Source organism: Macaca thibetana, chromosome 11 (genome assembly GCF_024542745.1).
Source record: "Macaca thibetana thibetana isolate TM-01 chromosome 11, ASM2454274v1, whole genome shotgun sequence".
Classification (NCBI taxonomy): Eukaryota; Metazoa; Chordata; class Mammalia; order Primates; family Cercopithecidae; genus Macaca; species Macaca thibetana.
Genome location: NC_065588.1, coordinates 129,116,770 through 129,139,532, shown reverse-complemented (window position 1 = coordinate 129,139,532; position 22,763 = coordinate 129,116,770). Strand labels below are relative to the sequence as shown.

Sequence of the window (22,763 nt, the reverse complement as noted above, 5' to 3'; positions counted from 1 at the left end):
GGACTTGCGGGGCTGGACTTGCGGGGCTGGACTCACAGGTGTCCTGGGTGACTTCACGCCGTCCTACGTGGGGAGGAATAGTGATGGTTTTCTGAATATGGTATTAAAAGATAAACCAGGCCGGGCGCGGTGGCTCATGCCTGTAATCCCAGCACTTTGGGAGGCCGAGGCAGGCAGATCATGAGGTCAGGAGATCGAAACCATCCTGGCTAACACAGTGAAACCCCGTCCCTACTAAAAACACAAAAAATTAGCCGGGCATGGTGGCGGGCGCCTGTAGTCCCAGCTACTCGGGAGGCTAAGGCAGGAGAATGGGGTGAACCCAGGAGGCGGAGGTTGCAGTGAGCCGAGATCACGCCACTGCACTCCAGCCTGGGCAATAGAGCGAGACTCTGTCTCAAAAAAAAAAAAAAAAATCAAATGAACCGACACACAGCTAGAGCTGTTTTCCATGGGCGACAGGACGAGACTTCGTCTCAAAAAAAGAAAATCAATCAAATGAACGGACACATAGCTAGAGCTGTTTTCCTGGGCGGTAAAGCCGCTTCAATATTGTTGGCCATGTGACTTGCCCCTCTTTAGATGGAAAATCTCAAATGGGAGGTGGATCAGAAAGAAAGAGAAATCCAGTCCTTGAAGCAGCAGCTGGACTTGACGGAGCAGCAGGGCAGAAAGGAGCTGGAAGGGCTACAGCAGCTGCTGCAGGTATCTGTGTGTGAGGCGCTGGGCACAGGCAGGAGCAGCACGTCCTGGGGCGGCCCCTGGTTCCCGTGCCGTGCGGCCTGTGGCCAGGCTCCCGGGGAGCCGGCACCCTCGTCCAGTGCGGCGCTCGCAAAGTCACCTGGTCCACGTCACACAGCAGGACGGAGGCAGGGCTGAAGCCTGGGCCGGCTCCGATCCCTTGGCTGCGCTGTGTGACATGGACCAAGAACGTGATTTCATGGAGTCCAGCAAATGGGAGGGTGCATGGGAAAAATTTTACAATCTGCAATAAACTTCTCGACAAAGAGCTCAGGGTTCGGTCTTGACTGCTCGGGAAAGGAGTATAATTGCCGAGTCCCCCTCGTAAATGAGGGGCTTGAGTCACAGTGAGAATTTATTTATAGATACAGGCAGAGGAGCATCCATCAGCCCAAAACCCAAAATCTGGCCAGGCACAGGGGCTCATGCCCGTAGGCCCAGCGCTTTGGGCAGTGAGCTGTGGTTGGGCCTCTGCACTCCAGCCTGAATGACAGAGACAGACTCTGTCTCAAAAACACAAAACCAAACAAAAACCCACAATTCGAAACTTTGCGAGCGTCAGCATGACAAAGGAGATGCTCATTGGAACATTTCAAATGTCTGGATTACGGATACTCAGCTGGCAGGTGTGATGCAAATATTCAAAATTCCAAAAGTTGACACACTTCCGGTCCTGAGCGTTTTGGACCTGGACTGGGACCATCGAGACGGCGCCGAGGAGGACACACATGTGCTTAACCTATGAAAATACAAACTCGGATCTTGGCAGGATGTTTAAGATCTGTTAACTTAAAAAATCTGACTTCATTTTCCACAGAATGTCAAGTCTGAGTTGGAGATGGCCCAGGAAGATCTGTCCATGACCCAGAAGGATAAATTCATGCTCCAGGCAAAAGTGTCGGAGCTGAAGAACAACATGAAGACCCTGCTCCAGCAGAACCAGCAGCTCAAGCTGGACCTGCGCCGCGGTGCGGCCAAGACGGTACTCAGGCCCGCGTCCCTCCCGGGGTGGCCAGGCTGTGCTGTAGATGCTCTTGGACAGGAGGCTGGCAGGCATGTTAGTCATTCAGACATAAACGGATGTCCATTTATGTAGTTTAGCCCACGCTGAGCAGCGGCTGTATAAAGTCAGTGATAATGAGATGTCCTGCTCAGGTGACAGATGAAATCATTTCATTCTGGTTTCATTCATCCAGCAGCGTTTGCCTCATTTCTGAATTCAAATACCACTTTGTTGGCCGGGTGTGGTGGCTCAAGCCTGTAATCCCAGCACTTTGGGAGGCCGAGACGGGCGGATCACAAGGTCAGGAGATCGAGACCATCCTGGCTAACCCGGTGAAACCCCATCTCTACTGAAAAAAAATACAAAAAACTAGCCGGGCGAGGTGGCAGGTGCCTGTAGTCCCAGTTACTCGGGAGGCTGAGGCAGGAGAATGGCGTGAACCCGGGAGGTGGAGCTTGCAGTGAGCTGAGATCCGGCCACTGCACTCCAGCCTGGGCGACAGAGCGAGACTCCATCTCAAAAAAAAAAAAAAATACCACTTTGTTACAATGTGCTTTGTAAAGCAGATGAGCAGCTGGTCTGTGACTTGGCAGTCCCTGCTGTGTGCGTAGGGCTGGGGCCCGGGAGCTGTGCCCAGGCGCCCGGCGGTTTTCTGTGCTCAGTCCACGGCCATGCTTTCCAGGAGGCAGGTGGGAGGGCAGCGCTGGGATTCAGAGGCCGTTTTGCGTCGTCTGCCTATCTGTGGAAAAAGTCTGAAGTCCTAGAAAAGGGAGCCTAAGTTGGAAAACGTACTTAATTTCTTAGGGAAATTCCACGTCAAGGCCTTGAGTCTCTGATGGGAAAAGCCTCTGGGAGAGCTGTAAGTCTGTGGCTCGGCCCTGCCCCGCTGCAGACCCAGGACTTAGGTTGTCTCTGTGGCTTGCTGTGGTTTTGTGCCTTAGGAATAAAGGTGTTTCCTCAGCCAGCTATTCTGGAGCTCTGGGACCGCTGTGCTGTCACGGCAGCCGGGATGGTCCCCTTCCCAGAGGCCCCATGTCACCCGCTGGGGAGGCCCATCTGCCACATGCTGTGCTAGTGAGACTGACCCGAGGGAGGGGACGGTGGGAAAGCCGATCATGTGCTTTTCAAAACAGAGAAAGGAGCCAAAAGGCGAGGCCAGCTCTTCCAACCCCGCCACGCCCATCAAGATCCCCGACTGCCCGGTTCCCGCCTCGCTGCTGGAGGAGCTGCTGAAGCCACCACCTGCCGTGAGCAAGGAGCCCCTCAAGAACCTGAACAGCTGCCTCCAGCAGCTCAAGTACGACCATATTCTGTGTTGCACTTCAGCTAGTCTTAAAGATTAATGCCCTCTTTAGCTGAGAGGACACTCCTGGTGCCAGCACTCAATGAGTGCCCAGCAGAGTTTGAGGTTTATATAAAGGTGGGGGGACTCGTGCACACAGCCTCTGAGGTTTATATAAGGGGGGGACTCACAGCCTCTGAGGTTTATATAACGGGGGGGGAGTCACACAATCTCTGAGTTTTATATAAGGGGGGGGGACTCACACACAACCTCAGAGTTTTATATAAGGGGGGGACTCACACACAGCCTCTGAGGTTTATATAAGGGGGGGACTCACACACACAGCCTCTGAGGTTTATATAAGGGGGGGACTCATGCACAGCCTCTGAGGTTTACATAAGGGGGGGACTCACACAGCCTCTGAGGTTTATGTAAGGGGGGGACTCACAGCCTCTGAGGTTTATATAAGGGGGGGACTCACACAGCCTCTGAGGTTTATATAAGGGGGGGACTCACACACACAGCCTCTGAGGTTTATATAAGGGGGGGACTCACACACAACCTCTGAGGTTTATATAAGGGGGGGACTCACACACAGCCTCTGAGGTTTATATAAGGGGGGGACTCACATACACAACCTCTGAGGTTTATATAAGGTGGGGGACTCACACAGCCTCTGAGGTTTATATAAGTGGGGGACTCACACACACAGCCTCTGAGGTTTATATAAAGGTTGGGGAACTCACACACAGCCTCTGAACTCATAGGCGGAAACTGCCTGGAGTTAAACTACCGTGATAGGCCCTGAGAAGCTGGAAGGCCACACGCAGTGTACCTGGCAGCCTGAGGCTCAGTGAAATGTGTAGGGTGGGGCCAGGCGGCACCCCGAGGGAAGGTTACGGAATGGAAGTCGTGTGTGCCAGGCCTCAGTGACAGCTTCCACCCTGCCGCCTGGTCAGGACTGGTCCTTGAGCCTGTGTCCTCTTGCGTACGCCCTCGACTGTCCTCTGCACAGTGTAGAGAACGGTGCCGAGAATAGCTGAGCTTCTGTGGTCTCGGTTGGTTTGCGGGTCCCCGAAGCTGCCCAGCTCCACTCAGGTGCTAGCGAGCGAGGCTGCCCACGGGTGGCACGTTCTGCCTGGCACGTGTGTGATCTGGGCCGCCTTCCTTCTTCTGTCCCAGGCAGGAGATGGACAGCCTGCAGCGCCAGATGGAGGAGCACACCCTCACGGTGCACGAGTCTCTGTCCTCCTGGACTCCGGTGGAACCAGCCACTGCCAGCCCCGCGCCCCCTGGGGGTCATGCCAACCCGCGTGGCAACGCCCAGAGACACAGTCAGAGCAGGGCTTCCAAAGAAGGGCCGGGACAGTGACTGCTGCGGACTCGCCTCCGTGTACCGCTGTCCGGAATGCTCTCTTATCAATGTTATTTATTCGATTGTGTGGCTGATGTTTTTCTAAGACATGAAATTTAAATTTTGTTTTGCCTTTAACAAGGAGTAAAATATATAACAGAATGAGAGCCAAGGATTAGAAAAACATTCGAAGATTACAATTAGCTTTTCCCATGGAATGACCAAATCTTAAAAGCCTAATAGGCTCTCGGCAAGGAGCTTCGAACGTGTCTGAAGGGTTACTTGTAGGACATGTCTTCCGAGCGGTCACTGACGCTGCTCTCTGCAGGTGACGGGGAGAGGCTGCATGACGGGGTGTGCGGCACCAGCACCCAGCCAGGCCGGCTGCAGTCTCAGTTCCCTGTTCTGTTCAGTAAGAGCTTTACTTTTCTGCAGAAATGAAATTTTATTTGCACCTTTTTGCTTGTTTTTTTGGATAGCCATCCCACCATAGGATGTGTACGTAGACAATGAAGATCATAACCCAATCTTTTTTTTTTTTTTTTGGAGATGGAGTCTCCCTCTGTCGCCCAGGCTGGAGTGCAGTGGCACCATCTCGGCTCACTGCAAGCTCCGCCTCCTGGGTTCACGCCATTCTCCTGCCTCAGCTTCTCGAGTAGCTGGGATTACAGACGCTCGCCACTATGCCAGGCTAATGTTTGTATTTTTAGTAGAGATGGGGTTTCACCGTGTTGGTCAGGCTGGTTACAAACTCCTGACCTCAAGTGAGCCGCCCGCCTCAGCCTCCCAAAGTGCTGGAATTACAAGCATGAGCCACCGCACTCAGCCTGTAACCCAATCTTTAACAAGCGTATGCTCATATTATTTAAGAAGAACCTATTTGTCTTATTATTGATTGCCTTTTGAAAATTTGTTGGGAATAATTTACCTGTAGGATTTAGGGATGTCAGAAAATTCTGTTCTAAGAAATATAATTATTTTATTTACCTTCTAAAGCCAAATATTCTTACACAGAAAGGTCCTCTGTTCTGGTTTTACTTTGTTGCTAAGGGTCTTTCCTTCCTGCCGGTCTCTTCCTCTCGGGCCACTGGTCCTGTGTGATTCCACCATGGCTGGCCACCGGGAAGCGGCAGCTTGGACCCTTGGTCAGGCCTGAAGGCCATCAGGAGGCACAAGGACACTGAGGCCCTGTATCTGATCTGACCTTTGTGGGGCACAGGGAGAGGCCAGAGGGAGAGGAAGGAAGGTGGAGGAGGAGGAGGAGAGCAGGCCAGGGGCTCCCTGCAGCGACTCCTGCCATTTCTCCTGGAGCCACAGCCAGGTGTAGATAGCAGGTGGTAACAAGCCTCACACTTCTATGCCCAAGTGAAAATCTTTACCAGTGTCTGAGGGAGCGCCTGTACTCGTGCAGTCACCAAGAGAAGTCCTGGGTCCTTTGTGCTTACACCAGCATCATGTGGAGAGCAGAGGCGATTTCCGGGAGAGACAGGCCAGCACCGTGAGGGAGGTGGCTGTGCTCTCCCCAGGTGTCTCAGACAGATGCCTTATTTAAAATCAGCACTACGTGTGTGAGATCTTCCGTTTCCCACCCCAACTCCTGAAACATTGCAGACACTGCGAGAGTTGGGGTCTGTAAGTTGTCCCCTAGTTTGTTAAGAAAATCTAAAATAATATTTATTGTATGAGGAGAGAGAGAGAATGGGTCCTTGTGGCCTCCTTTGCAGAGATATGGGTCTGAAACGAGGTTCTGAGTGTCACTGGCCAGGCCAGATGTGCTCATGTCCGTATCTTGTGTCTGTTTTGTGGAGAAAACAGTATGGTATGTTTATGCTACTTGTGTTCTGTTGTAATATACTTTTAGAAGGTTAATTGGTAAGGTTAAGGTAGCATTAACCACAAAGATGTTTGGTATTTAAAAAATATTCTCTAGCAAGTATTAGAACTTCCAAAATATATATATCATTTGTACAGGGTTAATTTTGAAATAATACTTGAAAATTTCATTATAAATATATCCTTTTTATGTTAAGTTGAAGATGTTATTTACTAAATTGTTCCTGTACCCTTAGAAAAGAAAAATACAGTAATTTACATTCTTATTTATTTGGGCTGCACTACCCCTTTGTTTTAATATTAAAATCAAGAAATCGGGCCGGGCGTGGTGACTCATGCCTGTAATCCCAGTACTTTGGGAGGCTGAGGCGGGTGGATCACCTGAGGTCAAGAGTTCCAGACCACTCTGGCCAACATGGCAAAACCCTGTCTTTACTAAAAATATAAAACTTAGCTGGGTGTGGTGGTGCGCGCCTATAATCCCAGCTACTCAGGAGGCTGAGGCAGGAGAATCGCTTGAACCTGGGAGGTGGAGCTTGCAGTGAGCCGAGATCGCGCCATTGCACTCCAGCCTGGGCAACAGAGCGAGACTCCCGTCTCAAAAAAATAAGAAAATTTTTAAAAATTAAAATCAAGAAATCACACACATTCGATGGGGAGCGACTTCTCATGGAAAGTCCTCGAGTGAGCGATGTTCACCGTGTATTTTTTTTTCTCTTAGGACAAACTAATTGTGAAAATACTCAAGGGAAGGTAGCTCTGCGTTTCTCACCCCGCTTTTCCTGCGTGTGCCCTTGGGCGTGATACCTCCCCGGTGCTCTGTGGCCGCCGGTGCCAGGGCCCCCTCTGGTTTGGCAGGGCCTGGCTGCCCTCGCTCTCCACGGTGAGTCTTCCGGTGTTTTCATGCACGGCTTGTGCTTCTGGATCTGAGACCTCTTGTGTTCACACGGACACTGCCTTCAGGCTTCCTTTCTTAAGACGATGCCTAAAAGAGGAAGTTGGGTTTTTTGTTTGTTTGTTTTTTGAGACAGAGTCTCACTCTGTCGCCCAGGCTGGAGTGCAGTGGCGTGACCTTGGCTCACTGCAAGCTCCGCCTTCCGGGTTCAAGCCATTCTCCTGCCTCATTCTCCCGAGTAGCTGGGACTACAGTGCCCGCCACCACACCGGGCTAATTTTTGTATTTTTATGGGGGTGGAGTTTCACCATTTTGGCCAAGCTGGTCTCGAACTCCTGACCTCAGGTGATCTGCCCACCTCAGCCTCCCAAAGTGCTAGGTTTAAAGGCGTGAACCACCACCCCCGACTGAAGTTGAAGTTTTAAATTGCCAGCTTTTTCTTTATTGTCGAGGTTTTTTTCTTATCTCCAAGGGACTCTCCCGGCACTTCTACCTCCCAGAGTTACTTCAGTGCGTAAAGTTTGAATTATTTTCTTCTTGTGGGCAGCAGTGGGAATGATGGAATATCCTCATGGAAAAGGCAGTGAAGTCGGGAGTATTGCTTAGAAAACAGGGTCCCCAGAGCATTATGCGGCGTGTTTGTCCCCACGCTGTGTGTCACAACAGGCTTGGGCACTTCACGACGTCACTGGTTGTTTTTCTGACGCTCCCAAAACAACGTAACTTGGTTTTCATGTGATTTTCCATGGTGTGTGTGAGATGGATGCTACGGGTCTTACGGACTCACACCCCTGTTCCCAACCTCTGCACTATGGATCAGGCAGTGATTTTGATAGGATGTGAAACGGACTCTCCTCAGGTGGGTCCATCAGGGCCCTGCCCCCCAGAACGCAGTCCGTGCCGCACTGTGCTGTGCTAGGGAGTTTGCCCTCAGCTCTCCTTGGTGTAGGGTTCCCACAACGTAAGAGTTCTAGTTCCCTGAGGTCTTTAAAAACAAAAACAGAATGTTGTATGTGAAGATTCTCAGAGGGGAGGGGACCAGCAAATCTGAGAGAGAACCGTCCTGGAGCCTCCCTTCGAGGAGCCCTCTGACGTGAGGACTTGAGTGATGCTGTGGTGTGAGGCGTTCTCAGCTCACTGACTGGAAGGTCCAGGCAAATTTCATCATACAGTGATCTCAGGCTCTCACAGGATCCTGAGGGAAATGTGTTAGAGGGTCTGGAAAATTCAGTGCTTTTGAGTTACTCATTTTTATTAAAAATTTCCTCACAAAAGAGAGCACTCAAGTTGTGGCTGTTCTGGGGAAAGGGGTCACCTTGTCTGACAAAGTGTAACTTTAAAAAGCACGTTGATTTTTTTACAAATGTAAGTGTGCTTGGGAATTCCTTAAATTTTGTGCAATAAACTATTTTTTGGTAAAGATTTTCATATTCATTGGAAGCTTCATTTTAATATTTATATTTTGTTGTTTGGAGAGTAACTTTTTAATCTTATGTTATTACACACTCTGTTCAACACATGCTTTAAAAGAGAATTCTAGTGCCCTGCCGGTTTCAGGCAGGAGTGAAGCCAACTTCTGTGGCTTGTGACAACAGCAGACGCATGGCACCGCCTCCTCCGCGCTTGGCCCACACTTCGCCCGTTGCCATTTGCCAGGAATACAGGAGGGGGAGCGAGCTTCCCGGTGGACCAGGGGAAGGATGGTGGCCGCTCTGTGCGGCGCCTCCTCAGCTGGGCCTCATCATGCAGGTGCTGCCCTCTGCTGGGCCTCCGCGGTGACGGTGGGGTCATGACTCTCAGACCTCAGCAATGTGACTTCCCAGATTCTGTCTTTTCCATCCGTACTTTGATTTTGATCATTAAGAGTTAACCAGGTGTAGGCCGGGCGCGGTGGCTCAAGCCTGTAATCCCAGCACTTTGGGAGGCCGAGACGGGCGGATCACGAGGTCAGGAGATCGAGACCATCCTGGTTAATACGGTGAAACCCCGTCTCTACTAAAAAATACAAAAAACTAGCCGGGCGAGGTGGCGGGCGCCTGTAGTCCCAGCTACTCGGGAGGCTGAGGCAGGAGAATGGTCTAAACCCGGGAGGCGGAGCTTGCAGTGAGCTGAGATCCGGCCACAGCACCCCAGCCTGGGCGACAGAGCAAGACTCTGTCTCAAAAAAAAAAAAAGTTAACCAGGTGTAAACTGGGTGTGGTTGCTCCCGCCCGTAATGCCAGCACTTTGGGAGGCTGAGCGGGGGTGGGTCACCTAAGGTCAGTAGTTTAAGACCAGCCCTGCCAACATGGTGAAACCTCACCTCTACTAAACCCAAAAATTAGCCTGGCGTGGTGGTGGGCGCCTGTAATCCCCACTACTCAGGAGGCTGAGGCAGAAGAATTGCTTGAACTCGGGGGGCAGAGGTTGCAGTGAGCCGAGATCGTGCCACTGCGCTCCAGCCTGGATGACAGAGTGCGACTCTAGCTCAAAAAAAAACACAAAAATCAGTTAACCAGATACAGAGTTTTCAGTTGGACGTCAGTAGACACCACCATGGTTTAAAAAGTACAGAAAAGGGACAGGAAGTGGTAGTCGCCGGGCTTGGCCCCGTGGGATTAATGCACTTTTTCCTGTGACTGCTTTACCCGCTTCTGTACCCAGGGAATTACTACACAGATCGGAGTAAAAATTCCCTGACCACCTTCTGTGGCCTTAACTTTCTGAAATATTAAGGATATAACTTTTTTTTGTTTATAATAACCCTTAAGGGGACATGTTTATATCTGAACGTTTTCCTTTTCTCCATGGAGTTGCTACGTGTTTGCAGGCACTGCACTGACTGGCTGACAGGTGTATTTTCAGCTGTATCCGTCTCAGCAGCTCGAAGCTCCACGCTGCATTCTGCTACAGAGCTCAGCAGTGGGTGTCAGGAGCGGTTTTGGCAGACACGGATGGGTCACTTCTTCCTGGCTTAGAGTGGCGTCAGGTATTGTCAGGAATTTGGGTTGTCGCTGATGGGAGGCTCAGGATTTAAAAATCACCAGATCACTTGGAAATGTGAGACCTCAGGTAGTATTAGGAAGCAGGCCGGGCGTGGTGGCTCATGCCTGTAATCCCAGCGCTTTGGGAGGCCGAGGCAGGTGGATCACTCAAGGTCAGGAGTTTGAAACCAGCCAGACCAACATGGCGAAACCCCATCTCTACTAAAAATACAAAAATTAGCCGGGTATGGTGGCGGGTTCCTGTAACCCCAGCTACTCAGGAGGCTGGGGCAGGAGAATCACTTGAACTTGGGAGGCGGAGGTTGCAGTGATTGAAGTTCGTGCCGCTGCCCTCCAGCCTGGGTGACAGAGGGAGACTCCGTCTCAAAAAAAAAAAAAGTGTACTTGGGCAGTGGCCTTTCTCCCGGACACAGGGCGAGATGTTAAAACTGCTGCTGGGCCGCCTCTGCCAATGTTTGCAACGCCCTCTGCTCGCCTGTATGTGGGGGCGTCCTACAGCCGTCCCCCTGGCTCCACCACTTGCTGCTGGCGACCTTCGCAGTGTCCACATTTCTAAGGTCTGGACTCCAGTTAAGGGCTGAAATGGTGGAGCTTCTGGGAGGCGTGAAGGCCAATCGGGGGCTCCCGAGGCAGCTGAGGGCTGGCGATGCCTCCGTTACTGATGAGGTGGGAACCTCTAGCCTCGAAGGCAGCGTGTCCTTGGCATTACCAGGATGCTCATCTCCGTAGCCCTCGGCTCAGGAATTTGTGTAGATTTTTGGGCTTTTCTACACATTGTCGGGGTTGGATTCCACCTTCACATGAAATACTTATATTTTGAGACGGAGTTTCACTCTTGTTGCCCAGGCTGGAGTGCAGTGTCTCGATCTCAGCTCACTGCATCTTCTACCTCCTGGGTTCAAGCAACTCTCCTGCCTCAGACTCCCGGGTAGCTGGGATTACAGGCACCCGCCACCACACACGGCTAATTTTTGTATTTTGGTAGAGATAGGGTTTCACTATTTTGGTCAGACTGGTCTCGAACCCCTGACCTCAGGTGATTCACCTGCCTCTGCCTCCCAAAGTGCTGGGATTACAGGCGTGAGCCACCGCGCCCGGCCCACAGTGAAATATTTTTGAGTGTCACATCTAAATGTCCTGAAACGCACAGGACAGCCTTATCTCTGCTCACAGAGCCTCCCAACAGCACTTCAACTGTTGCAAGATTTCCTTCTGAGCGTTAAATGTGCATTTCTGGAGACTGGATGGACACGCCAGGTTTATCTTCCCAATGCTTTCAAAATGCCCCATCTTCACCCAGAAAACAGACGCCCCCCCCCACACCACTGCCGCCGCCTGTCTGCATCAGGCAGTCCCTGTGGCTGGGCGTCTGATGGTCACGGTCGCAGCTCCCCTGCCACCCTCATTCCCCGGCATCAGCCCCGGTTCCACCAGGTTCTGGAGTCTGCATTTCCACTACGGGCCGTTATCTCCACCTGAAGGCCTCTGGCGTCCTGCAATTGCCGTCCCTGCCCCTGCATTTTCTCTGCTGAACCACCTGGCCTGGACTGTTTTCCTGACTAAACCCTACTGTATGTAACATATGGCTGGGTTTCCACAAGTGCCAAATAGCCATTGATAACAGACTTAATGGACATGGCTTTTAAGGAAATCCAATTAATATTGAAAAAGAAGGGGAAGAAAAAATTAGCTACTCCCTGCTCATCTAGGGCTTATCCCAGCCCGTTGGGAGTAAATCCTCGAGCTATGAGACTGCAGCTTCCACTGAGTCCCTGGGGCTCACACGGCCCCTGTGTGATCTGGGATCAGAAACGAAGTAGAAGTTAAACTACAACTAGGAATAAAATCAGAATGGCTCTCAGAAAAGGCCGTTGATTCTAGTAAGTTTCATTTTGTTAACTCACGAGAAATCCACTTCTACCTGCAGGAGTTTACATCTCAAATTTTTTCATTTCTACCTAAAGTTAAATAGTGGCTAATACAGGGTTGGCTTCAGAACAGTGGAGTCATTCTCCATGTTCTCCTGTGATTATTCTGTTCTCATTTAACTGGGAGTGGATGCATTAGATGGGGGTGAGGGCATGGCCCTACCAGGACCCTAGCTGCTTACCTGGATTCCACAGAAGTCCTGGTGTCAAGGATGGTGGAGCTGCTGCACCACGGACACTCAAGCATGGAAACAGGACTGACCAGGACAGCTTCACGGTGCCCAGAACAAAAGTGCCTTCTGTCTCCGCTGATCACAGCGTCCACCAGCCTGAGAACAGCTCTCCCAGTCCCACCTTCCGTCCCCCTCTGAGGTGAGTAGGGAGAGAAAGGACAGGGATGTGCATTGTAGGCGCTCGCAGAAGGCCGGCTGCGTGGCCCCGTCCGTCACCATCCATTCACTCTCCGCTGCCTTTGCTTAGTCACATGGCCGCTGGATGTGTTTAGGAGACGGGAGCGTCTCCACTGCCTACTGGGAGCTTCTGTTGTTAAGGCTGGAGAGTGCGTGCTGGGTGGCAACAGTTGACTACAGCTGACCATTTAACAAATGAGCTCTCAGTTCTCCCAGAGCTGCCTGGGTTTATGATTCAGATGACAAGATCCCTGTGACGGGCGAGAACTCGGCCACTCCTATAAAGCATGCATATACGTCAAACTTAAATTTATAGTTTATAAAAGTGTATAACAACTCGTTATTAAAGTCCTTCGTGTATGGAGGCTCCGTAGCAAGGACTTATGTAATTACCTTTTTATGTATGTATGTATGTATCTGTTTGTTTATTTTTGAGACAGGGTCTCTCTCCCCCAGGCTGGAGTGCAATGGCGCAATCTTGGCTCACTGCAGCCTTGACCTCCCAGGCTCAAGTGATCCTCCCTCCTCAAGGCATGTGCCACCACATCCAGCTAATTTAAAAAAATTTTTAGTACAGTGTATCGCCATATTGCCCAGGCTGGTCTCCACCTCCTGGGCTCAAGCAGTCCTCCTGCCTTGGCCTCCCAAGGTGCTGGGATGATAGGCGTGAGCCACTGTGCCCAGTCAGATAGATACTATGATTGTCCTCATTTTACCAATGAGAAACCTGAGGCACAGGGAAATGATTCACCCACAGTTACCCAGAGGCAGGCAGCAGACCGGACACCACCCAGGTGGCAGCCCAGAGCCTGTGCTCTTGTCACCACACGATGGCACACGTTCATAAAGGGTCAAAACTGGGAGGCGCTGAGCACAGAGATCTGTCCTCACAGTACCTAGAAATCAAAAACAACAATGGCAGGTTTCATTCTAACAAGGTACTCCTTATTCTTTTTGTTAAAACTTAGGCATGTTTTAAGCATACAGTTTGATGAGTTTTTCTTCCCATTTATGAACCTTGTAGCCAAAACTCTGATGAGTTTTAACAAATATGTGCCTTTATTGTCAACCCAGACGAGATACAGAGTATTTCCTTCACAGGAGAAAGCTCCTTGTGCCCTTTCCATTTAACCAGCCCAGTTAGTCGGCTGCTGTTCCGAGTTCTCTCACCACAAGCTTTGCTGTTAAGACATAAATCGCAGCTGGGCGGGGAGGCTCACGCCTGTAATCCCAGCACTTTGGGAGGCCGAGATGGGCAGATCACCCGCGGTCAGGAGTTCGAGACCAGCCTGGCCAACATGGCAAAACCCTGTCTCTACTAAAAATACAAAAATTAGCTGGGCGTGGTGGTGCGCACCTATAATCCCAGCTACTCAGGAGGCTGAGGCAGGAGAATTGCTTTTACTGGTGTAGGTGGCAGGGTGCGGGCAGGCGGTGAGGTTTGCAGTGAGCCGAGATCACACCACTGCACTCCAGCCTGGGACACAGAGTGAGACTCCATCTCAAAAAAAAAAAAAAAAAAAAAAAAAAAAAAAAAAAGACATAATTGGAATTATATAGTATGCACTCTTGAGTTTGGTTTCTTTTTCGTGGTGTACTTTTGAGACTCAGCCATGTCGTTCCTGAATAGTATATAACCATGTGATAATGATAGTATGTGCCTATGACAATTTCACAATCTATCTACCCACCTACTGACATACTTTTGGGGTGTTCCTAGTTTGAAGCACCATACTTTTTTTTTTTTTGAGACGAGTCGTGCTCTGTTGCCAGGCTGGAGTGCAGAGGTGTGATCTCGGCTCACTGCAACCTCTGCCTCCCTGGTTCAAGCGATTCTGCTGCCTCAGCATCCTGAGTAGCTGGGGTTACAGGCGCCGCCACCACGCCCAGCAGTAGAGATGGAGTTTCACATGTTGGCCAGGATGGTCTCCATCTCTTGACCTTGTGATCCTCCTGCCTCGGCCTCCCAAAGTCAAGTGATTGGCCTCCCAAAGTGCTGGGATTACAGGCGTGAGTCACCGCGCCCGGCCCTCTTGAGCCTCTTCTAAGTAAAGTATATAAGGCTCTGCCCCCTGACCTATCACCTCCCACAGGCCCCACATCCTAATACCATTACCTTGAGGGTTACGGTTTCAACATACGAACACTGGGGAGAGACACTCAGAATACAGCAGAGGTATACGTTTAACTTTGTAAGAAACTGCCTCACTATTTTCCAAAGTGGTTAACTCAGTGTTCGCTCTTGCCAGCAAAATTTGATACTGCCAATTTTTAAATTTTAGCCATTCTGGTGGATTTAAAGCAGCATCTCATCGTGGTTTAAATTTCCATTTCACCCATCTTCAAATGTACTGACCCTTTATTCTGTAGTGCCCAACCAACCATTAGTACCATCCAATGATATTTTTTAAGAGATGGGGTCTTGCTATGTCGGTCAGGCTGGCATGCAGTGGCTATTCACAGGCGAGATCACGCTCACTGCAGCCTCGAACTCCCGAACTGAAACTACCCTCGCCCCTCACCCTCCAGAGTTGCTAGAACTACAGACCTGAGCCACCTCGCTCAGATCAATTATGTTTTTAACCAAGGACATCAATTGTATTTTTCAGGTCTTTCATTTTCATTTCATAATATCTAAAGTAGGCTGGGTGCGGTGGCTCACGCCTGTAATCCCAGCACTTTGGGAGGCCAATCACTTGACGTCAGGAGTTCGAGACCAGCCTGGCCAACATGATGAAACCCCCGTCTCTACTAAACATGCAAAAATTAGCCGCGGGGTGGCGGGCGCCTGTAATCCCAGCTACTTGGGAGGAAAGGCAGGAGAATCGCTTGAGCACAGGAGACGGAGGCTGCAGTGAGCAGAGATCGTGCCATTACACTCTAGCCTGGGCGACAGAGCAAGACTCCGCATCAAAAAAAAAAAAAAAAAAAATCTAAATTGTATACAGGAAAATCCTCCTCCCTTTTTCGGGACAGGATCTCCCAATTAGGTTGGTGCAAAAGTAACTGAGGCTTTTACCATGACTTTCAAAATATTTGCCCAGGCTGGTCTCGAACTCCTGGGCCGAGGGGATCCTCCCGCCTCGCCTCCCAAGGCGCTGGGACTCCGGACGCAGCCGCCGCGCCCGGCAAAATCCAAGCTTTCGACTGCGCGTCAGGGTCGCTTGGTGAAGAAGCGGGAAGCTCCGGCGGCCTCCCCAGCGCCGGCCGCCCGTTCTGCGGGTTCGCAGGAAAGTGAGAAGCGCCTCCTCACTCCAGCTCCAGGACGGGGCGGCGGCCGCAAACGGTCCTGGGGCCCGGAGCTCACGAACCCGGCGGAGCCCGCTTAGTTCTCGAAGAGGCGCAGCGCCCCGCGGAGGCCAGGCCCGGGCCCGGGAGGCAGTAAACAAGCCCCGCCCCGGCCCCCGCCCACACATTACCCTCTCCGCGCCGCGCAGTTCCCAGGACCCCGCGCCGGGCTGCCCGCGCCCCGCCTGCCGCGCCCGCCCGTCCGCTCGCCCGTCCCCGCCCGCTTGGGGTGCAGGGCCGGGGCCACCGCGGCGCCCTCGCCGGACCTTCGTGAGCGGGGCCGCCGCCCGTGTCCCCCGCGCCACCCCCGCCGCCTCTAGCGTGGCGCCGTCAGGCAGGGCGCGGGCAGCCCGGCGCGGGGTCCTGGAGCGGGCGCGGCGCAGGGTGCGGGCTCCTAGGCGGCTGCGGCCCGGGCTGCGGCGATGCTGTGGCCGCGGCTGGCGGCGGCCGAGTGGGCGGCGCTGGCTTGGGAGCTGCTGGGCGCCTCGGTGCTGCTGATCGCTGTGCGGTGGCTGGTGCGGCGGCTGGGCCCGTGGCCTGGGGGTCTGGGCCGCAGTGGGACCCCAGGCCCTCCGCCGCCCGCGGCCGCCGCCCCCGCCCCAGGTAAGGCCCAGGCGGTCGCTGGGCCCCTGCATCCCGGTCCCTTCCCCGCCCCGACGCCCTCCCCGGGACCCCGTCCTGGGCCGCGCCCCTCGAGCTCCCGGTGCCGGCAGCAGTTGGGCGAGGCCGCCGGGAGAAAGGCCATTCTTTTCTCCCAGGGCCGCTCGAGAAAGGCCATTCCGGCCGCGGAAAGGGCAGTTGCGGGGAACGCGGCTTCCCGGGGCGGGGGCGGCAGGGGCCACGCCGGGTTCGGGGATGAGAGCTTTCTGGGCTCGGGAGCGGCCTTCGGGGAAGGCGGCGGGAGCCCGGCGAGGCGTTAGCGGAGAACCTTGCTGCGGTCGATGGAGACCTGGGGAGGGATGGCCCAAGGGGGGCGGCGCGGGTAGGAAGCCCTGGGTCCCGGATGTGTTTGGAATGTGAAACCCCTGCGGTTACTGGTCATTGAACAGGAGGCAGAGACGGAAAAGGCCTATGTGACTTAGGGGTTTGGGGCGGGAGGAAACGGGAGAAGGTGTCCATTTATTGCTTTGGGGTAGACTGTCGGGTCTGGGTGATGTGGAGAGCGGAGGTGGGTTTTGGTCATTTTAAGTTTGAGGTAACTGATGCTGTGAACTGTGTGTTTCACCTCCATCCGCTTTTCATGGCATACAACGCCTGAAATCCCGGGGACCTCCAATGTGATGTCTTTTGTAGGCTGAGTGGACTGGTGGCCGGCAGCCCTTGGGGAGCTTCTGGATGGGACTGGTCGCAGGAAAGACCAAGGCTGAGTTAGAGGTTCTGGGGACTTTCAGCCCCACCCGCAACCTCCGGGGAGGGGAGAGGGCTGAAGGTTGAGCTGATCACCAATGCCTGTGAAATGAAGTTTCTGTAAAAACCCAAAAGGGCTGGGTTGAGGGAGCTTCCGGATAGTACGTGGGGATTCCTGGAGGCGGTGCCCAGAGAGGCCTTGAATTTCCAAGCCTTTCCCCCCGGTTTTACCTCACGCATCTCTTCACCTGTATTCTTTGTAATCTTTATCCTATGCTGGTAAATGTAAGTAAAACATGTCTGTGAGTTCGGGAGCCGCTCTAGCAAATTAACACAACCTGAGGAGGTTACCCGGTTACACCCAGTCGGTCCGAAGCGCAGGTCAAACAACCTGGGCACTGGAAGTGGGGGACAGTCTTGTGGGGCTGAGCCCTTAACCTGTGGGGTCTGCTGGTATGTCCAGGAAGATGCTGTCAGAATAGATGACTGAGTTAGGATGGAACTGCACAGACGACACCCAGCCTGTGTCCACTGCAGAACTGATGACCTGCGTGATTCGTGGCGAGAAAACCCCCACATATCTGGCATCTGAAGCATGTTGCGAGAGTCTAGTGGGAGAAACTGAGTTTGTTTTTACTCTAAATTGTCAGACTGTTAGTCACTGAGAAGCGGTGCTTTCTAATGATTGAGTGGGGATTCCTGTCGGATTGTGTGAGTTTGTGTCCTGGCCCTACCCACTTTCTTTTTTTTTTTTTTTTTTTTTTGAAATGAAGTCTTGCTCTGTCGCCCAGGCTGGAGTGCAGTGGCAGGATCTCGGCTCACTGGAAGCTCCGCCTCCCTGGTTCAAGCGATTTTCCTGCCTCAGCCTCCCGAGTAGCTGGGATTAAACGTGAATGCCAACAAGCCCGGCTAATTTTTCTATTTTTGTTGCTGTTGTTGTTTGTTTTTTGAGACGGAGTCTCGCTCTGTCGCCCAGGCTGGAGTACAGTGGCGTGATCTGGGCTCACTGCAACCTCCGTCTCCCGGGTTCACACCATTCTCCTGCCTCAGCCTCCCGAGTAGCTGGGATTACAGGTGTGAGCCATCGCGCCCGGCCCTACCACTTATTGCTGTGGGCTTAACCTGTCTTCAGCCTGCTCATTTAGGAATAGGGATTATAGTAGTACCTAGTTAAGATTTTTTGGGAGTTGGGTAAGTGCAGCACTTGGTATGTGTTAAGCACCTCTGAGTGCTCTGTTACCGTCACCACCAGCATCATCCAAGCAGAGCTGTGGACAAGGTGGCTGGGGGTGGTGTTTTGAGAGGGGCTGAAATAAAAAAATACTGATATTACCACAAGTCAACAGAGATTTAGAGAAACTGGGTCTCGTACATTGCGAGTGGGGATGATAAGTGGTGCAGCTACTCTGGGAATCAGCCTGGAAGGTTTTTAGGAAGTTAAATCTGCTCTGCATTCCTGAGCTTTTATTAGAGAAATGAAAACGATTTTCACACAAAAACCCGTATTTGATGTTCATAGCAACTTTATTTGTAATTGCCAGAAACTGAAATAACTCAAATGTCCCTCTAGAGGTGGATGGTTAAACTTAAACATTGATACCCCAGGGTGCCACTCCGCAGCAGTCCACTCTGCCACGTAGGTGGATCTCAAGGGCATTATGCTGACTAGGAAAAGCCAATCTCAAAAGTTGCATACTCGGCTGGGTGCCGTGTCTCACGCCTGTAATCCCAGCACTTTGGGAGGCCGAGGCAGGTGGAACACGAGGTCAGGAGTTCAAGATCAGCCTGGCCAATGTGGTGAGGCAGTCTCTACTAAAAATACAAAAAATTAGCTGGGCGTGGTGGCAGGTGCCTGTAGTCACAGCTACTCGGAAGGCTGAGGCAGGAGAATTGCTTGAACCCGGGAGGTGGAGGTTGCAGTGAGCAGAGATCGTGCCATTGCACTCCAGCCTGGGTGACAGAGCAAGACTCTATCTCAAAAAAAAAAAAAAAAATTGTTAATGTAACATTACCCAGTCTTCAGACCTAGCTGTTTCTCACATCTTTACCCATCGATATGTCAAAGACCATGTGATCATACTGATACTTCCAATTTCAATGCAACGTCTGTGGGTTTATTCTTTTTTTTTTTTTTTTTTTTTAAGATGGAGTCTCACTTTGTTGTCCAGGCCAAGGCTCACTACAACCTCTGCCTGCCCAGTTCAAGCGATTCTCCTGCTTGGCCTTCTGAGTAGCTGAGATGACAGGTGCACGCCACCACGCCTGGCTAATTTTTGTATTTTTAGTAGAGACGGGGTTTCACCATGTTGGCCAGGCTGGTCTCAAACTCCTCACCTCAAATGATCTACCCACCTTGGCCTCCCAAAGTGCTGGGATTACCGGCATGAGCCACCATGCCCGGGCCCCTGGGTTTATTCTAATACAAGAGTCAGCAAACTGATCCAAACTGGCCCCCATCTATTTTTCTAAGTATAGTAAAGTTTTATTGGAATACAACCATACCCTTTTGTTTGTGTATATCTGTGGCTGTTCTTTTTTTTTTTTTTTTTTTGGAGACAGGGTCTTGCTCTGTTGCCCAGGTTGGAGTGCAGTGGCACAAACAGGGCTCACTGCATCCTCAAACTCTTGGGCTTAATTTATCCTCCTGCCTCAGCTCCCCAAGTAGTTGGAAGCACAGGTGTACATCACCACACTCAGCTAATTTTTAAAGCTTTTGTAGAGAGGGTCTCGCCACATTGCCCAGGCTGGTCTTGAACTCCTGGACTCAAGTGATCTTCCCGCCTCGGCCTCCCCAAGCACTGGGATGACAGGTGTGAGCTGTCACACCCTGCCTGTGGCTGTTCTTGAGCACTTACACGGCCTTTGGCTCATAGAGTCTGAGATGCTTACTCTCTTGCCCTTTACAGGAATCATTTGATGAAACCCTGTTCTCACTCCCACTTTCCTTTCTGTCATGGAGAGTCCTGGCTCTCATCAGCCACCATGTATTCAAATGATTTGCTTTGCCCTAGAGTCCACAGAAAATAGCTGTAAGTGTGCTAACTTACAGCATTGTGAAAAGACCTACTGCTTAGAGGCTGTTCACACTGTAATGGCCACACTTCTTTTTGTCTTTCTCCTTAGAGCACTTTAGTCACTCAGTTTTCCAAAGTTATGTGGGTTAGCTTCCGGTGTGTTACTCACTTGTAAGCCAGTTAGGTTCGTTTCTTCTGGCTGGTATTCCATTTGGGTATCCCCTATCTTTTTGTTTATTTACTTATTTGTTTCTTTTTTTTTTTTTGTAACGGAGTATCGCTCTGTCGCCCAGACTGGGGTGCAGTGGGGTGATCTCCGCTCACTGCAACCTCTGCCTCCTGGGTTCCAGTGATTCTTCTGCCTCAGGCTCCCAAGTAGCTGGGATTACAGGCGCCTGCCACCGCGCCTGGCTAATTTTTGTATTGTTTTTAGTAGAGACAGGGTTTCACCATCTTGGCTGGGCTGGTCTCGAACTGCTGACCTCGTGATCCACCCACCTTGGTCTCCCAAAGTGCTGCGATTACAGGTGTGAGCCACCTTGCCCGGCTTTACTTATTTCTTGAGTATGTCAATCACGAACATGTTTTTAAAAGTCAGAACCCTATGGAAACTTAAATTCGGAAATATTACTCCCCCCCATCCTTTTATTTGTTGTTGAGACAGGGTCTGATTCTGTCGCCCAGGCTGGAGTGCAGGGGTGCCATCTCGGCTCACGGTGGCCTCCACCTCCCAGGCTCAAGTGATCCTCCTGCCTCAGCCTCCCGAGTAGCTGGGATTACAGGCATGTGCCACAATGCCCGGCTAATTTTAATTGTTTTTAGTAGAGACAGGATTTCACTGTGTTGGCCAGGCTGGTCTCGAATTCCTGAGGTGATCGGCCCGCCGTGGCCTCCGAAAATGCTGGGATTACAGGCATGAGCCACCGTGCCTGGACTTTTTTTTTTTTTTAAAGAATATAATGGGCTGGGCACGGTGGCTCATGCCTGTAATCCCAGCACTTTGGGAGGCCAAAGCAGGCGGATCACCTGAGGTCGGGAGTTCGAGACCAGCCTGACCAACATGGAGAAACCCTGTCTCTGCTAAAAATACAAAATTGACTGGGCATGGTGGCACATGCCTGTAATCCCAGCTACTCAGGAGGCTGAGGCAGGAGAATCGCTTGAACCCGGGCGGTGGAGGTTGCAGTGAGCTGAGATTGCGCCATTGCACTCTAGCCTGCCTGGAGACATAGTAAGACTCCGTCTCAAAAAAAAAAAAAAAAAAAAAAAAAAGGCTCACGCCTGTAGTTCCAACACTTTGGGAGGCCAAGGCAGGCAGATCGCCTAAGGTCAGGAGTGCAAGACCGACCTGGCCAACATGGTGAAACCCCATCTCTACTAAAAATACAAAAATTAGCTCGGCGTGATGCCGGGTGCCTGTAATCCCAGCTATTTGGGAGGCTGGGGCAGGAGAATCACTTGAACCCAAGAGGCGGAGGTTGCAGTGAGCTGAGATGGTGCCACTGCACTCCAGGCTGGGTGACAGAGCAAGACTCTGCCTCAAAAAAAAAAAAAAAAAAAAAAAAAAAATTGGTTGCATTATAGTAAGGAGAGAGTTTGTATGAAAAGTGGAATCCTGCCTGGGAAAAAAGAAAGAAATTTTTTTTTTTTTTTTTTTTGATCTGGAGTCTTGCTCTTGTTGTCTAAGCTGGAGCACAATCTTGGCTCACTGCAGCCTCCGCCTCCTGGGTTCATGCCATTCTCCTGCCTCAACCTCCCGAGTAGCTGGGATTACAGGTGTCTGCCACTGCACCCGGCTAATTTTTTGTATTTTTGGTAGAAATGGGGTTTCACCATGTTGGCCAGGCTGGTTTCGAACTCCTGACCTCAGGTGATCCGCCCACCTCGGCCTCCCAAAGTGCTGGGATTATAGGCATGAGCCACTGCGCCCAGCCAAGAAAAAAGTTTTTAATGAAATAAACTGATGCCATTAAATAACGAACCCTGGTACCTGCCACCCAGCTTCAGCAGGTGTTAGTATTTTGTGACTCTATTTGATTTTTTTGTCTTGGGCCTAGGTGAAATGACAATGGATGCTGTGTTGGCTCGATTGAAACTTCTGAATCCAGATGACCTTAGAGAAGAAATCGTCAAAGCTGGATTGAAATGTGGACCCATTACGTCAACTACAAGGTTCATTTTTGAGAAAAAATTGGCTCAGGCTTTACTGGAGCAAGGAGGAAGGCTGCCTTCTTTCGACCACCATGAGGCAGGTGCCACAGCTCCCAGCCAAGACACACAAAGGATTTTGAAGTCAGCTGAAGGGAACCCAACTGATGAGGCTGGTTTTTCTGAAGACAGAGATTTTGGTTACAGTGTGGGCCTGAATCCTCCAGAAGAGGAAGCTGTGACATCTCAGACCTGCTCGGTGCCCCCCAGTGCTGTTGACACCTACGGAACTGGAGTGACTGCGTCTAAGGAACCGCCCTTGTACTACGGGGTGTGTCCAGTATATGAGGACATCCCAGCGAGAAATGGTAATGGGGACGTGTGTAGGATTTCCTCACACAGAGCATATATGCAGAGGGCGGGATGACATATGAAAATGGAAAAGTACAGATAAAAAAAGAAAAAATCCGATCACCACCATCTCATCACCCCAGTTAACCGTTGTTAATATTTTTATGTAGAACTTTCCTGAAATA

The 22,763-nt window shown here is 51.4% G+C and overlaps 3 protein-coding genes across 11 annotated transcripts in view; 2 read left to right on the top strand and 1 right to left on the bottom strand.

The window, feature by feature from the left end:
• The window catches only part of GOLGA3 (golgin A3), a 65,101-nt gene extending 56,571 nt beyond the window's left edge, over positions 1 to 8,530 (top strand). For all 8 annotated transcript variants that reach the window (XM_050747730.1, XM_050747732.1, XM_050747726.1 and 5 more), the window contains 4 exons: positions 583 to 705; positions 1,559 to 1,723; positions 2,878 to 3,041; positions 4,209 to 8,530. In XM_050747730.1, the coding sequence (XP_050603687.1) occupies positions 583 to 705; positions 1,559 to 1,723; positions 2,878 to 3,041; positions 4,209 to 4,398 (642 nt within the window). In that variant the 3' untranslated portion in view covers positions 4,399 to 8,530. The remainder of the gene's footprint in view (positions 1 to 582; positions 706 to 1,558; positions 1,724 to 2,877; positions 3,042 to 4,208) is intronic.
• The window catches only part of ZNF84 (zinc finger protein 84), a 270,997-nt gene extending 255,824 nt beyond the window's left edge, over positions 1 to 15,173 (bottom strand). The window contains exon 1 of the mRNA XM_050747753.1: positions 15,170 to 15,173. The gene's annotated coding sequence lies outside the window, so the exon portion shown is untranslated. The remainder of the gene's footprint in view (positions 1 to 15,169) is intronic.
• An 877-nt stretch (positions 15,174 to 16,050) lies between these two features.
• ANKLE2 (ankyrin repeat and LEM domain containing 2) overlaps positions 16,051 to 22,763 on the top strand; it is a 39,956-nt gene continuing 33,243 nt past the window's right edge. The window contains exons 1-2 of one of the 2 annotated variants that reach the window (XM_050747747.1): positions 16,051 to 16,321; positions 22,137 to 22,595. In XM_050747747.1, coding sequence (XP_050603704.1) covers positions 16,141 to 16,321; positions 22,137 to 22,595 — 640 coding nt within the window. In that variant the 5' untranslated portion in view covers positions 16,051 to 16,140. Of the gene's footprint in view, positions 16,322 to 16,863; positions 16,887 to 22,136; positions 22,596 to 22,763 lie in introns of those variants that run through there. The other variant, XM_050747749.1, reaches the window with a different exon arrangement.